The 18076-nt window shown below is 30.6% G+C and overlaps 1 protein-coding gene across 1 annotated transcript; it reads left to right on the top strand.

Annotated features, from left to right (window-relative positions):
* Positions 1–9004: 9004 nt before the first annotated feature.
* LOC132755679 (uncharacterized) lies at positions 9005–17623 on the top strand. The gene is made up of 9 exons (XM_060746572.1): positions 9005–9135; positions 12919–13107; positions 13493–13606; positions 13885–14022; positions 14760–14870; positions 15647–15691; positions 16366–16419; positions 17080–17167; positions 17422–17623. Exons 1-9 carry the CDS (start codon positions 9081–9083, stop codon positions 17621–17623), a joined length of 996 nt encoding a protein of 331 aa, XP_060602555.1. The 5' UTR covers positions 9005–9080.
* The last annotated feature ends 453 nt before the right edge of the window (positions 17624–18076 follow it).

Raw genomic sequence — 18076 nt, forward strand, 5'->3', positions numbered from 1 at the left:
TAAAATCTTTTGTCGAAAAATTAAATGAAAACCTCCAGGATATATGGTTAACGATGAAAAATTTCTAACGGAAAGAGATGATCAATTTTTTTTTCAACGAATACGAATTGAAAAATTTTTTTACCATGCAGTTTCGAATAATGCGTCCAGGAAAAGTAAAGTTGACGAAATTTATTTATGAGCAGTAGTTGTGACGGCATTTCAGAGTTGGCCTTTTATGCATTTCATCATATTTTTTGAAAAACAATCCAGATTTAAAAAAGGTACATCTAGAATGCAATTTAAATTTTAAATCAAAACCAAAGATTAGTTATTAAAGGATATTTCTGACTTTTTTTATGTTCTATGTCGTAAAGAAACCTTGTCGCCAAGGAGGTAGCGCCATAGTTATGGGCTGAAAGTTAATTTACAGTAGTATCCTATGTGACGACTCAAACGCGCTGGCAAACTAAATATTTTTGAATCATGCTCACATTACACGTGTTCTTGTTTGGCAAACCTTTCTGTTCCTATATGGAGCATAACTATAGCATAACATTTCAAACACTGACATTATAAAGATCAAATGTTTTAAACTAATTTGGCAATAAAACAAATACAACATCTCCCACATTCAACTAGAACGGACAAGGTTCTGAGCAAATTAGTTAACTATCGAAACATTTATAGACCAAAGAAAGCTAACTTTCTTACATAAACTGTGTACTATGTCGACACACTATTTTTCAAGAAAACTATTTAATTACAGACTAAAACTATTTGCTATGAAAGGCTATAATAATCAACGCAACGCGGCTTTGTTCCAGAAATATGCAGACTATTTTTTTTCATTTCCAACTACATGAATGGTGCACATTTTCAATGCAAGAACACGTGGAAAATTTAATTGAAAATACAATACACGTGCACAAAATAACATGTTTCAACATAGAATTAACAATTACAGAGAATTTGACAGATTTATACTAGTTCACCAATCAGTATTTACCCCCTTTTAATTTATGGCTTTTTTTGAAATAAAAAACGAGTTTAAAAACATGCTATAATTTGCAAACAAAAAATACTTCTAGTGGGCGTTTCTAAAAATTTATTCGTGAATGAAATTTCTACGTGAACTAGCTTATAACGGCATATCTTAGCTGGATTGATATTTAACACGGACATGCTGTTTTAACCATTGATCAAAAAATTTTTTCTCTGAAGTAAAAACTTTTTTTCTTAGGATTAAAATGTAAGAATTTTTTTCGAGGGGGCCCCTTTGTTTTTAATCCAGAATCCAAATTTTAGCGTTACCCCTCAAGTTGTAAATATATTCACGACATAATGATGCAATATAAAGATAATCTTAGAACACTCTAATACCATTCTCCATTAAACCATGTTTATGTTAGATCACTACAGTGAAAATGCTGTTTAATATATTCATATAATGACACTTGAATATTTCGTGTATTCGATAAAAGTTATAAAGGTTACGGGAAATGGGACAAGAAAAGTACAATAATAATTACAATAAATAGCGTTATATTTAAGACATTGACAAGTAACATATCATATCTTTTAAAAAGGTTAACTTCATTATTGCGCAATTATATTGTTATAAAATTATGTACATATTGTATTGTGTATTATATGTTCTTCGTATATGAAGTTGTGACTTGTAACATAAAAAAGTTAACCATTTCGTTTCTGATGTATATTAACTATTGAGCAGGAAAAATGCTAATAAAACAATCATAAGTTAACATGGTATTAATTTTTACACACAGTCAAGCGAATCTTTGTTTCCTAAAGAGGTGTACTAATATCATATATATCTTTAGCACAGACAGCTTTACATGCTTATTTCCCTATATCGTTTTCAACCCCCGCCTATGTAATATGGCAATCATCCATCCTCTAACACGTACAATGTTGAAGTCATTTGTATCTCCATGTTTAATACTAAGGCTACTTCCATATGTATGCCAAATGTTTGACTTTAGATCACGCAATTATTTACACGCTTATTTGATGTCATTGTGGGATTCGTTAAAGCGACAGAAAGCACATCGTTGAGGAAAATAAATAACGACCTTTTTCAGTGTAACGGACAAATATAAGTAAGAAAATCGTGTACATGAAATTATCTAATAAATCGTTTACTACAGGAATATCTCCTTGGTGACATGACTACCTCCTTCATGACAGAGCAGTATCGAAACATAAATGCTATTCATTTCCTTTAAACTAATGTTTGGTTCTGATTTAGGTTTGGACAATATAGAAGACGTACCATCTTCTGAAAACGTTTTCGTTTTTTAATCTGATTTGCTGTTTAAATACAAGTAAATAATAGGAACCAACATCCCTTTTATGAAATAACAGTCTACAATTTTTTTTTGTATTCAAACACTGAATTCGCTAAACGTCCACGAATTTAAGAACCCATGAAAATGCTCTTTGTGAGAAAACCAGTAAATTTTCTTACATTCTGGATTAAGTGAATTCAGAGTCAATAGAAAAGGCTTCACACAAAACTTCTGCTGATGCTAAATGTCGCCACTTGCACTAGCTCGGAAGTAGCGATAGAGTGATTTATCATATACCTACGAAAGAAATAGCTCTGTCGTTTATCAGGCGTGGTACTAAAACTTCTTTAATTTTAATGTTAATCTGCTTTTAGATATACTTATGACGGCGGGAATACCAATTTCAGGCGTCTTGTTCTTAACATGTCAATTTGTAACAAAATATGCTAAAATACTTCAGAAAATGGGAAAAGCATGAAACTTGGCACAGATGTTAATAAAGGCAAAAGAAACATTTTGGGCATGGGACCCATTTTATATATGCCAAGATGGTTGCCATGGCAGCCATTTTTCAAAATAGCCGCCATTACATGGAATTATCAACTTTCTAATCCAGTAGAGGCTATTTATAGTTACAATTATACTGGAAATTACCCCAGTTTACACTTAACATGAGATATTTGCATTACTAATAATCAAAGATATAAGTTTACAATTATAAAGCTATTGATTGTTTCTGTTTCTATGGTAACAAGTTACTGAAATTACTTAACAGTCTATTTCTGTACTTTGAAACATTTTTTGATTATTTTCTCATATTCAGTTTATTTGTTGTAATCCTAAGTAGACGAACATGTGAAATAACTATGAGATATCATGCCTTAAATGCTTTATGTGTGGATTGGGAGCAATTTACCATATAAAAAGTATTCAAATTGTAATGTCTGAATTTACATAATTTACAAACAGAATAGGATGATTTAACATATTCCATTATTATTTTATATTTCTTTCAGCTTAATCAACAATATTTTGCTAGCACCATATATTACCTATATTCCATGTTAAACAAATCTTATAATACTATGAAAATGAAAGAACAAAAGCCTGAAAGGATGGATTGACCCTCATTAGGCATAGAATACACACACGGTCCTGTAGGCATTTAGCTCTCAGATCTATTAAATGTAATACCACTTTCATGTTGGATTATTCATAATTCAATTTGAGAGTGATTACAACCTTAAAGATATAACCCAAATATTTATTTTCATGTTTTTAAAGGGAGACACAGGCAACATTTTCATTTCTTAGTTTTGAATTTTTCATTCATTTATCTGTTAATCCTCAAAATATATACACTTGACAGTTATCGAGGATTCTGCCGGCGACTTAATTTTGTGTATATTTACGCTTCAAACTCAAAATAAATAGAATTGATACCAAAATTTATGCTTGGACTTTTACAAATGTTATTTTAGCGTGATTTGAGTACATAAGATAATTTTGGTATTGTCATTAATTTGCCTGCGTATTCCTTAATTTTTTTTTAAATTTCATCATTTACATTCAATATTAAATCTTAGTTTTTGCGCTTTGCAAGCTCTTTGAATATTTAAATTCTATGGGGGATGCTGAGTGTCCTATTTCATGTATTATAATGATATCAAGTATCTCTCTAGTTGACGCAAGTCTATCTGAGGTAAGACTTTATCTGAAGTTTATGTCAAACATAGTCCTGAAAGGATTGACAGCCTTAGACTTGACAACAATAACAACCGTGACTTAACATGCTTTATCAATCACAGTAATCTCAAAATATGAATACAACAGAGACCAACGTTCATGGAATGCAGTCCTGAAATGTTAAGTCATATAAATTTGTTTATCAGGCAGACCGTCTCCGTGGTCGAGGGGTTAGAGTCGATGACTTCTAATCCAGTTACCTCTCTGGCGTGGGTTCGATCCCCGGGAGATGCTTTGGTAGTTTAGCGCGGAGGAAGGTAGTCTAGTACTGGTTTAACTCTCCAGGAACGATGGTTAGGAAACTACCCGCCTATATGACTGAAATACTGTTGGAAAAAGGCGTAAAATAAAACAAACAAAAATTCAACGAAAACCGGTAATTGTTATGCCGAAGTCGTCAGGCGGGCAGGTGAGCGGACGTCAACTTTTGGTTTCCGCCCAACTTGAGTTTGCTTTTGCCTATAGACATCAAACTTTGTGTGTTTGGGTAGCTTATATCAAGAGGTAGCGTAGGATTGCTCCCCAGGTGTTTGTGATCAAGTTCACTGCTGCTAAAAATAGAAATGAAATTCAGTTTTCGCTCAATAGTTCGAGTTTGCTTTGGCCTATTGACAACAAACTTGGTGTATGGGTAGTTTTATCAAGAGGCATATTGGGGTTGCTACCTTGGTGTCTGTGATTTAGGTCAAGGTCACTTTTGCACAAAAATAGAAATTCAGTTTCCGCTCAATCACTTGAGTTTGCTACGGCCTATTGACATCAAATTTAGTATGTGGGTAGCTTATATCAAGATGCAACTTTGTATTGCTACCAAGGTGTGCGTGCACAACGTAAAGATCACTGTTGCTTAAGAAATAAACTCAGTTTTTACGTGATAATTTGAGTTTGCTTTCACGTATTGACTCTAAACTTAAATTAGCTTATATTAAGATGCATCTTTGGATTGCTATTTAGATATCTAGGAGCAAGGTCAATGTCACTTTTGTTGTCAAGTCTGGAAACTGCTGAGCTTAACAACAAAACCCAGCACAAAATACTGACAGAGACTCTCAATAATAACAAACAACACATTCATAATAAAGTATGTTCTCAATAGCATGACCAAGAGCTGTCAGAATTAAGAGAGAAATACCCTAGGTATCTGATGTTTTATGGGCAGCAAGGCATACTTATATTATTTTCAATGTCTGTCCCATTCGTTCTAAACCTTAGAAGTGCGTGGTAACGTATCTTTAATCTTACAAGCATTTGAGGCCCTCAGAAGAAAAACAGTGTCAAGATATAGCAAATTATCTAGCACGTTCGTCCATTGTTTTTCTTGATCTGATAATAGCGCGGAAATGCTGTTGACTTTGTAATGTCTAAAATAAAAACTTGTAAGAACATGCCTTTTGGAATTTTGTTTAAAAATATGAGAAAACATGATTGCAAACGGAGGCTAAAAGTCATGAAACCCAGCAACTTAATATAAAATTTTGTGGCACAGGGCACCCCTAGGAACACCAAAATGGAATTTGACATATAAATAAGGGTGGTGGTGGCATTATAGAAGGAAGAGGGGTATTATATCAATTTTTGATACATCCCGAAGGTAAAGAAAGGTTGATGTTATTTACAATAATGAGTTAGTGTAACTTCTAACTAGATTAGTCTTGAACGTTGATGTCAAGTTAGCAGTTAATCAATCAAAACCAATGCGTAGTGTTTAAAAGCAGTTATTTCATCAAAGGTGTATCAAAATCTTAGCCTGTAAACTGCAAATTTCTACAAAATTATCATTCCATATCAACAAATGGACAGTCATGTTCTTTCATATGAAGAAAAGGGATAGTTTTGAATGAATTTATTTTCTGTAACGCATACTTTGACCAGAGACATAGATAACATCTACATCTCTGCTTTGACAAAATGTACATTATATAATTATGTCTGCCAGGTTTTCGTTTTTTCTCTTTCACATATTCTAAAAATATGCTCTTTTATAAAGTTTCATTTTTTTTTTGATATGACAATTCAAATACCAAATGACTGTTAAAATTTAACAAATATTAGCTTATAATTCTGTTATTCACACATTCTTTGCTTAATACCTTTCACAGCGATCAACAAGATAAAATTGCAAGGCGTACACGGCAGATAATTAATTTTCGTTTGCTTGAGTTATGCTATTAGTTTTAAATACTTTTGTTTAATCTGTTTGATAAGTATTTCCTTGTAATAAATTAACATTGTAAACAAAAAGAAATGTTGTAAAAAATGATGTCTTAACATCTTTAGGAGACAGCGATGACAAACCTCTACAATATTTTATTTCATCTGATTTCCAGGGTCGTGAAAACTAATGACAAACAGAAATAATAAAATATGTTAAGTGTAATAGCTTTAAAAAGACAGAGTAATGTTTAAATACTAATAACAACTATTTTTCTGATTACAATTCCCCAATATGCAGCTATTTATCAAGTTATCTTAGTAAAAGCAAGCGTTTTTGAAATTTTTAACACGTATGTCGGCCATTTTGGATTTTTCCCGCCATATTGGATTTTAAAAAATGGGTCCCATGCTTAATTTTTCTTACATATATCAAAGTTCATTTGTACCAAGTTTGGTGCTTTTCCCATTTTCTGAAGTATTTTTTCACAAATTGACTGGACTATGTGGAGTATTCATGTTTATAACGCCAAACCAAGGCTATGAGTCAATTTATCTATTTATCGTGAAATATGAACGATATTAATAATAATATGCTTGAATGCATGCATCATTAGTTGATTGAAAATAATGGAACCTTTTCTTTTTGAATCAACAAAATAACATAGTTCCTCGAATTAACTAAGTAGTCGATTTAATACAACGATATCAAGACGTAGAAACGGAGCTCTTTTGTGTGTGTGTGTGTGTGTGTGTGCGCGCGTGCGCGCGTGTGTGTGTTCGAGTTTAGTTTAAATTGAAACGGTATGAATTAATGACATCCTTTGTTTGTGTAAGAAATTGTTACAAATGCATATTTACTTGCCTAAATTTGCATATTTATACATCTTTAAATTTTCCCTTAAAAAAGAAACAACATTTCATTCATTTTTCAGTTAAAAGAATCTTATAATATTTTACAGGGAGTAAGCTAGATTGATAATTCAAAATGGGATTATGAGACTGAATGTTTCTGTCCTTTGACAACAACTGATATAATTGCAATATGTTGATTTGATCGAGTCCAACACATCGCCTTTAAACCTTATGCGAGTATTTGAAATTTAACAGATATTTAAGTTTACCTCTTTTATTGTCATAATGGCCATCCAAGTTTTAATGATCAGTGAACAGGAAAAAAACATTAAAAAATTGACATTTTGCCATAATTGTGTTCAATTTTATATTTTACTATGAAATGATAATCAACAAGCAATTATCATAATATTGCAAGCAATCCATAAGTCCCCTACCGGTAAGAGCCCAAGCAACATTCTGAAGGGCCATTGGCCATTCACTTATGTTCCTATTTTAAGTAAATTTGTTGAAAAAGTTCTTTAAAAGTGATCACAGAAAACAGTTTTTATGTACAGACAGCCGGACTGAAGGACACTCTAAAGTTATTTTTTAAACATCCCTGTTATCAAAATATAACATTTTTAAAATCCTATCATGATTAAAGAAGTTGGAGTAAAAATTACCAATTTCTAAAAAAAAAAGTCTAAGTTCAAAAGGGGCATAATTCTGGAAATGGTCTTGCTAGAGTATTGAACACTCACAAATGTTGGGTGATAATAAGAAACATTTATATGAAGTTTGAAGTAGATACATTCAGAAAAAGAAGTTATTAAAAAAAAAACAATGTTTTTTTCATGAAAATTTTAAGTTCAAGGGAGGTAATTCTGATAAATTTTGTGCTAGAGTTGTAAACCTTGTCACATATGATGTGGTTGATGACAAGCAACTTATATTTAAAGTTTGAAGAAAATACCTTAAGAAATAAAGAACTGAAAGTGAAAAAACTTAAAAACTAGGATCAGAAATCTTGAATTTCAGTCTATTTGTTGCCATAGCAACCAGAATTTTCAACATAGGAAGATAAGGAAAAGATGTGCATAATTTCCATACTGCCATCTACCCATATGTCAAGTTTCATAAACATATTTTCAGTACTTTTTGTGTTATCACTGGATCCAGGTTATGTGTAAAATTTGCCATATTTTCAGTCTATTTGTTGCCATAGCAACCAGAATTTTCAACATAGGAAGAAAAGAAAAAGACGCGCACAATCTCCATACTGCCATCTATCCATATATCAAGTTTCATAAAAATATCTTCAGTACTTTTTGCGTTATCGCGGGATCCAGGTTATGTGTAAAATTTGCCATATTTTCAGTCTATTTGTTGCCATAGCAACCAGAATTTTCAACATAGGAAGAAAAGAAAAAGACGTGCATAATCTCCATACTGCCATCTATCCATATATCAAGTTTCATTAAAATATTTTCAGTACTTTTTGCGTTATCGCGGGATCCAGTTTTGTGGACGGACGGACTGACGGACGGACAGACGGACGGACGGACAGACGGACAGACGGACGGAGGGTAAACCTAAAGTCCCCTCCGGTAAACCGGTAGGGGACTAATAATCCACGTAACTAAGGGAAATGTCTGTAAATAAAGAATGTTTTGGTAACGTTTAATTTTTAAAAGATTGGGACAATCTTTTTTAATTTAGTCGTGTTTATATCTTAATTTAAAGGGAGAAAACAGATAAGAATAAAATCAATACAAATGTAATCGATCATCAATCTTTTAAAATGTTTTAACGTACTTTCCTGAAAGATAAATAAAACACAAATTTGTCTTCATTCATTGATAAAACTACATAAGAAAAGTAGTAGATTGATCGTTCAAAACCTCCGATCTTTAGATAGGACGACAGACTGATGTTTTATATCTGTAAAACAAATATAAACTGTCATCTTCCTCAAGATACTAAAGAGTTATCTACCCCTGAATTTTGACTTCCTGTTAAATGTTTTACTAGGTTTTTATTCAATAGCAGGAAATTATGAAGAAGTGTATACTCTTAATTTTCGTCAACGTTGTACTTTCATCAACACAAGGTATTATCTATTGATATTTTACAGTTTTATTGTAAAAAAAACTATGATTGTCCTTGACCATTTTGCAAGGTATGAATTACAGCAGTTGTTGCTGTTTTCTTTTAGAAAATTTTAGATAGCCTTTGGTAATAATATTGATAAATAAGGAACGATTTGATTGGATAGAAATAAAGTTTTCAAAATATTTTATTATTGGACAAGAAATAACGAATCTACGACGGTGACATGTCATTCTGAGTAAACAGGTTTACAGCCATTCTCCTATAATTGAAGCACTTTTTAATAATTCCTGTCTCCACTTTTAAAATCGTAGTAAAATGTACAGACGAGCTTAATCCTTTGTGACAAACATTTAAATAAGTACACTGGGATGTTCTCAGCAGCTTAACTTTAATTTTGTAGCGTGGATGCTCCTCTTTTGTCATTTGTGTTGAATTGAAAAGCTATAGTAACTGCAAAAAAGCGCTGTCGCTTGACCAATAAAAGTTTGAGATTGGTGAAAAAAACAATCCATTTCTATGTTTTCCAACAAGTTTTTGCCTAAATTCAATACGGTATTGATAATAGATTAAGAATTACATAAGATTTTCGAGACAGAGACGCTTATTTTCCATGATTTTCTTTAAATGCTGCCGTCGCCAAAATGCAACTATGGTACCGTAACGATTCTAAACTGGAATGAAACGATCTTGAGATGTGTTATATTCTTTTAAATTTGTACTCAAAACAATATCAAAAGACTATATTTGGAATAAAATTGATAAATTAGACTCCTGCAATGATACATTTAAACACAAACCGTTTTATTGTAAATAATTCAAATGTCGCGTTTAAAATGCTATGCCTCCGTAACGGGCGTATACTTTTAAATATACATTATACTAATCAAATAAAAATTTTAAAATATTGTTTTGTATTTTTTTAAATGAAAAACACCAAAATGAGATGTCGTTTGCACAAAAATGTGATAACTCTGACCCGTAGAAGTCTAATTTCACTATGTATCCATAACGGCTATTTTCCGTAACAAAACGAGCATCCGAATTTCGGTACAGTATACGGTTCAATTGACGGTGTGACGTTTTTGCCCATCACCTCTCCCAATGATACGTAACTATGAGGTATGCATGCAACACCTTTATTGACTTTTATGATACAATTAGGCAACTGGAGGTATTTGGCAATCACTGTACTTTATTTTGGCAACCACTGTTTTTTATTTTATAACGATGTTTTCACAATTATGTTACTTACACGAGAAATTTTACTGATACAATCGATTGCAAGCTTTATTTTCAGCAAACCACAGAGTCAAAAGTAGCAAGTTGATGCTATTTATATTTTTTTTACCTGTTTGAAACATTTGTTACGGAACATAGTTAATTATTTTGAGATCATAATCTGATATCATATATGTACTTTATCCATAGTTATTTAACAATTTAAAATGAATGATTGGTTTCAAACATGGAACACATATTTCGATGAAAAAGAAGTGCACAGTTTATCAAATAGTCAAAGGCAATTTGTTACGGAAGCATAGTCTTCTATCAACTTTTTTCAGCACCATAATTCATTTATTAAGTTTGTTTATAAAAACTGCTCCAGTGTGTTTTTTCATTATAAAGATATATGAAAATGGTGTCCAATATTAACTGGAAGTCTAACATGATTTGTATTGTGTTGTAAGGTTGCATTTTTCCGTTACGGAACATATCAAATTTGTTACGGAACATAGCATTCATAAATGCTATGTTTGAATATGATTTTTTATGTTTTTTACTATTTATAAAATACCAAAATTGTATCATTATGTCACTTACATTATCTAAAAGTTTTAGAATTACAATTATCATGCAAAAAGTAATATGACAAGTGATATTAATGTAATAATGATAAAAATGATGATTATCATGTACTTGTTTCAATTAATAATAATCATGATAAAAATTATTTTAATGATGTTCATGTATCAAGGTTAATAAATTTATAATAAGCAACGATTTTCTATTTTAGAATTGTGCTTTTAAAAACAGAAATACAGGAGACAAAGCATAGAGGGGAAAACAACAAATCATTTAAAAGAGAAAGAAAGCAGAAAAAAGTATGTTCCAATTCAAAAAAGAAAAAGCACGGGTGAAGAAAATGTAGAGAGAACTACATGAAACATTATAACATTACAACAAATTTGTGTAAATAAGGCAGAAAGAAAGTAAATAAAAGTGAAAAAAAGAATTCTTGTTCATTTTCAGTGAAAAACATAATATTTTATTTTCCATAACATATGTTCCGTAACAGATATCTTTTCCTGCACTACTCACTAAATTAAACTATTGATGTTATTTTTAATTGATACAGTGTTTTATGATTGATGTTGTTTGTGAAGATACAACATTTTAATTGTTTAAGTAATTTTAAAGAGTGAAAATATTGAGTTATAAATCCTATGTTTTATAATTTTTCACCTATGTTCCATAATAGATCATAAGGTCTGTTTGATGATCATTTGTGCAGCCAAGTCTTTTTGGTAATGTTACACCGATTAAAAGTCATGCTTGATTTGTTTTCTGCATCTATTTTAGATATAATTCGATAACTTTTATGACAGTATTTGTTTGTGCATTGTATCGGAACAATGTCAATCTTAAGTTACGAAAATATTTGCTTAAACAAGCTTTTCAAATACGAAGTATACAAGTTTCAGAATAAGATATGGCATAAAATATTTTTGCTAAAGGTAACCATTGGTTTTCAACTTTACAATGCATATTCTTTTGGATTATTTAATTAAAAATGTTAGTAAAACAATACCTCCAAAGTAATTCCTATGGTATATATATGTTCCGTAACAATGTAATTCAGTAACTAACTTCAAATGCTTTCAGTATACAAACGGAGCGAATGGTGTGAGTTAAACTTTCACACAATCTGTCCAAGGTATTGAACATTAAAAGTAAATCATAGAAAACGTTGTTTACGAAAGTCAGATTTTTCATTTTTTGTGAACCAAAAGTGCTTCAATTATGGGAGAATGGCTGGTTTAACAGTTGTTTACTTGTCCAATATTGAATTATTTAGTATTGTACTCAACAATGTATAATAACCTTGTAATATTTTACATAATAATTATCATGTTATATAACAATGTTATTTTGACATCGGCGCCATTTTTTCAAACCTTTGGAGTTAATGTGATAAAAGAGCCCACGAAGCACCAATAACTTATTTCATGTATTTTTTAAAATACTGTACGCACTCGAAGACATGTGATAAAATGATTAGATACTAGGTCTCTCCAAAAGATGTTATGCTAGATCTATTTAACTTATCAAATCGGATATATTCTTGAAACATCAAAAATATGACAAACTCTACAGTTTAAAATTAATTCCGTAGTCAAGTTTTGCAACGCTGATAGTGATCTACTTTTCAAAAGAAAAAATGATAACTTTTTATAGCTTTTCGATACAGACCTGTGATTTCTCAAAAGTTAAGACAGAGTAATATTACTATTTGTTACATGACGCATATCTAACAAATGAAACGCGAAAATCAATTATTTATAATGTAAAAATATATAACGAAAAAATATATACCAACATTCTTACAATCATCCAAGAAAATGTCAAGAGCCTTTCAGAGATTCACATTTTAACCATTCACAACCATTAACAACTCGTTTGATAAAAAACTACAGCATCTAAGAACGTATGTAGGGTCGTATATACAAAATGTATATCTATTTTCTTTATATGTGACTTCTTTTTGCACAAAAACAATTAGACCTTGGTCTTGCTGATGTTTCCTGTAACAAGAATCTTCTAACATGGCAACAAGCGGTCAAAGAGTGTGTAGTGAACGGAAGAGAACTTATTTCATTTGAGACGGGTCTAGGTAAAAAACTAGAGGAACTTGATTTAAAATCTGATGTGGATATATGGACAGCCGATTACCTTACAAGTTCGAACTCAGGTAATGAATGTTCATGTTATGTACATGTATATATGTTTTGTTTTTATTTTCTTATTGAATTAATACTACACTCATATCATAACTGTTTTAAACAATACTCTTTTTGATCCAGATTCTGAACGCTTGTCCTACCATTGGACCTCAAGTTTGATTGGGTCTCATTAAGAATATAACAAGGAAAATAAAACAACGAGGTGAAGACCGTGCAGATTTGTTCAGATACCGCATAGCATTCGACACCCGTTAAAACATGTTAAAGGAAGCCTTTGGAATGAATTTATATTTTATGAGGACCTTTTTTCTGGACTAGTATGTATATTAATTAAAGATGTGTATCTATTGAACTTAACATCCCTTCCTGTATTGATAGATTTGTGGATTTCAGGTGACAGGTTCTGCGGATTTAGATATCTCAACAGCACATTAATGTTTGAATACCCGAAAGAGATTTATGGTAATTGCAACGAAAGTAGAACCTACCTAAGGATACAGGAAACAGGTTAAAGTTATTATTAATGTTATACAAATTTTTATTTCACTTTCTTATACCGTATTCAAACAAAAATTTCAAAAGACACATAATTAAATATACCGTATACAAATAGAAAAGGAATACAATAATTAAGATAACGCAAACCAGGCGAGGTAAATATTTTATCTCTATTGACATATATTATACCTTACATTCTTAACATCGTTCTTGCTAATGTTAATAAGGTTGCTTCATATATTAGATAAAGTCAACCGGTTTTAAAATATGAAATAAATAATTAATAGGGGAGGCAGACGTCTTCAACAGTCCTCGAGAAATTGTCGGCTGCCACGGTAGAATCACAACGTCAATCCCGGGATTTTTAAGTTCAGCCGTTAAGCCTGGTTACTATTGGACTAGCGAGATTCTGAATGGGAGATTGGGTAACGATTACACTCATTCATATACATGTAAAAGCTTCATTATGTATTCTGAAGTTACAATGCAAATCTTCATGATTATTTGATGTTTTATCGGACATGTTCGATGAAAAATGCCTCATATTGTCTTTCCTCAATTGTTATAAGAGTTTTAATGATTTCTATGGCGTCGAAAATTTTCAAGGACGTTTTGAATTGAAGTGAATTGGTCCACAGTGGAAGGTCAATAATACTATAAATGATTATAATAACAGTATTTAGTTTCATTATTTAGTTTGTGAACTACACATGGTTGTTGTTAGTAAATGTAAGATACATGGTCCGATATAACGTACCTATATATAACAGATAATAAACTGTTCTAGAACAAAATATTAATTGTATCTTTCAAGCATATCTAAAATGATACATTTCTTTTGTTTCCATCAATAGTTGAAATAATTATGGAAAATATACCAATTGTAGACCATCTTCCAATCCAATATCCCTGAGTTTTTGGTTTAAATGAAATCCAACAACTTACTCATAAAACACTAGTATATTTCAAGTTTTTTCTTCTTTAACTATATACAGGAGGTGTGATACATTTGTAAATTAAACGTGCCTATGTTTATAAAGGCGTTGATAATAAAAAAAAAATGGTTATAAAAATATATTTAAGTAAATGTTGAATTCATATAGGCCTTCAGATATAATATTTCCACCATCATCAGGCATCTCTTTTTCCATTTACATTCCAGTGCAAGGGACTGAGGGTACATCAGTGGTATTATGTGGCGCTTACAAAAGTTCCATTGGAAGATATTATGCAGAATGTACCGGGAAACGTGTTTCGTTATGTAGCATAAACGGTAAGTCTGTATGATCAGAGATATTATTAGTTTGAAGATATTGTTGACAGGTTATATGACCCTTTATTATACTGCACATTTATAACGTCTTTTTTAATTGGATAATCGTTACGTTTATAAAACCTATATACACTCGATTCTTGACGGAACTTTATTCTTTTCTCTAATAAAGTGCGTTTTCAGTTTTATGAATTGTTTTTTTTAGATTATTGAAAAGTTACATGATCGTATATAAATTTGCAATATAACCGTTTATATAGGTCCATATAAGCTGTCAAAATTTTTTATAACTATTAATAGTATAAACATTGTTTGCATAAATATTCCGATCAGCTTCGCGAGAGTTATATTGCAAATTACCGTTCATCTACTGCTATCATCAGGAATCTTAAAAAACGAATTTGAGATTCAGCGAACTTCCTTTATATTAGAGCAAAATGTGTGCCTATAGTTCCTATAAACTTCAGGAGTATCTTATGAAAAGTGACGTTACAAACATGCAACGTGCATCATTATAAAAATGATGATATAGTATCCCTCAAATGATATTCAAATACATGTGTATGTTGAATGCAAGCATCAACAAAAACTGAATTATATACAGGAATAATAAAATGAACAAATTATTTTTATTTATTTTTTATCTCATATTTATTTACAGGCATAAAATGTGACATAAGTATGACCTACATAATTAACAAATAATTAGACAATGATATAATGATAATTAATTTTTTGACTACAAAATAACATATCTAACTTTCTATACTCTGCAGGCTCAGATAGTTGGATACTGCCCAGAAATAAACACTGTTTTGGTTGTGAGTATTTCTAACGATAGTGATGAAAAGTTGTTAGAATCACAAATTATACATTCATTTCTCTCCTCTCACAAAACTTTGTCCAAGAAATCCACAGCGGCCATCTTGGAATTTAAAAAAAAAGTGGATCCGAGGCTAAAAATAAAATACATGTTCTTTCAATCATGCAGAGTTTCATGCTGTTCACAGAAGGTGCCCAGTTATTTTACACATTTCGTGGACTATAAATAATTCAGTTGTCAATGAGATGTTGCAAAAAAAAATGTATTTTGATTGTCACAAAATCAATCTGTTATAGTAACCAAAATAAGTGAGCAAAATAACTAAGGCGTAATTTCCGGTTATCTGTAACAGAAATACTTGCTAAATGTACGAGGATGTTATCTACTAAAAAGATATATAATATCGAAGGAAAAAAAACAGACACGTATACTGATGAAATGGTATGTATCTTTGATTGAGTCGCGACTGGTTTCACAGGGCGGGAGGTGCGTGCGTGCGCGCGCGCGCGTGTGTGTGCGTATGCGTGTGGTTCAGTTGACAAATACATTGTCTTCCAAATATATAATGTCCATAAGAAAGTCTTATCACATTGAACTTGATTTTGTTAAGAATATTATATTATTTTATTATTGTGAAAGATTGATATTATATAATATTATATTATCTTTTAGATGAAAGTGCCACACCATTTACTGATACTGACACTTCTAAAAACGTCAATTCAGGTACTGATATGCATTCATGATATTTGTATTAATTAGAGTAAGTACTTTCCATGTTTGATAATCTTTCGTAGGATATATAAATGAATATATAAAATGGCAAAAATTTATGTTCTACTTGTAAAATTGATTGTACAGAGCCTTAGTTATTCTACAATGAATTTATATCTTTAAATAGAGGCCAATTTCAATCATATTTTAAGACACTATTGTAATAATTATATAAATACAATATCAATTATGTTTTAAGACAATATTATAATAATACATACATTGTATATACGTATATATAGTCAAAAACAATTATATTTTAAGAAAGATTGTAATATATAAGTCAAAATCAATTCTATTTTAAGACAAAATTGTGATACATATAGTCAATATCAATTCATTTTAAGACAATGTTGTAATATATAAGTCAATGTTATTACATTTTAGGGCGATATTGAAATATCAAAATATTGTGAGCATAGACATTATTTCAATGTCTTTTAAAATATTAAGCTTCATTATATAGCGTATAAATATTGTAATATATAAGTAAATTGCAATTTTATTTTAAGAAATATTGTAATATTTTTTTAGTCAATATCAATTATATTTTAAGATATTAATTCAAATTGCTACCAGTATTGTATAAAGTACGTTATTCCTTATTTGCAGGTACAATAACGGCGATAATTGTAATACCAGTTGCAGCATCCGTCGTAATAATACCTGGAATATGTGTAGTCATTCTTTTAAGAAAAAGGTTAGAAATATTATTTTTATATTGCAGATGTTTTTTTATCTTTAATGTCTTCGGGAAACATGTGTCCATATATAGCAAATTGTTGAAATTCAATAGTAAATTACAACATTGAAATAAAAAGGCAGTTAATTTGAAAATTATAGATCATCACAATTTAAAGCAAATTTAACTAAAAAAATCATTCTCGAAGAAACAAATAGTTATTATAATAGTTATCAAATGTTAATTAGTTGGAAATGTTTTTTTCGTTTCAGACTTTCGGAAAAACAAAGTCAAAGGCCTGATAAACCAATGAATGTTTCTAACTTGACAACAGTTTCTGAACAAAATGATTATGACTTCCTAGAGCAAAGGCAATTAGACGAACACGAGTATTGCTCTGCAAAACAGGTCCACAATGATCGTGTTGGAATGAATATATATGTCAAGGACGTTTCTTTTACAAAGAACAATTAAAACAATAAGAATGAAGAACTTTTTGTTTAAGAATATTTATTTATAAACAGACTTTGTTGGACAATACACTTAAGCAATTAGATTATTCATAAATTAAATAAGCGTTAATTTGTTCACTTGAAGTGTTTCAAAGAGTTTGCAAGGTTTACAAGCAGGAAGAGAACTTTAGAGAAGATGCGTAACATCTTAGTATATTTTGTTTATTTTCATATAATTTTAATGTGTAAATCATCCCTACTCTATCCATTGGAAAAATAAACCTGCTAACTTGCCTTATCATATTTCTTTAAAAGAAGATTATTTTCTGTAATAAACAATTCAGAAACTTATTTATTTCCTTACTGAAATCGGTTCATTACAGTACACAAAAAAATCTAAAAATTCGTTGTTTTTTTCAAGTAGCAATAGATAAATTTGCAAATTTCAAGACACAACCTATAAAATTTGATAAAG

Source organism: Ruditapes philippinarum, unplaced genomic scaffold (assembly GCF_026571515.1).
Source record: "Ruditapes philippinarum isolate M1 unplaced genomic scaffold, ASM2657151v2 ctg1564_1_1_1_1, whole genome shotgun sequence".
NCBI lineage: Eukaryota > Metazoa > Mollusca > Bivalvia > Venerida > Veneridae > Ruditapes > Ruditapes philippinarum.

Bases quoted from the DNA above. Each gene is read 5' to 3' on its own strand.
- LOC132755679 (XM_060746572.1), top strand. From the start codon at position 9,081: ATGAAGAAGTGTATACTCTTAATTTTCGTCAACGTTGTACTTTCATCA. The intron at 14,871-15,646 runs GTAAGTCTGTAT...TATACTCTGCAG, and splicing joins TTCGTTATGTAGCATAAACG to GCTCAGATAGTTGGATACTG. The intron at 17,168-17,421 runs GTTAGAAATATT...TTTTCGTTTCAG, and splicing joins GTCATTCTTTTAAGAAAAAG to ACTTTCGGAAAAACAAAGTC.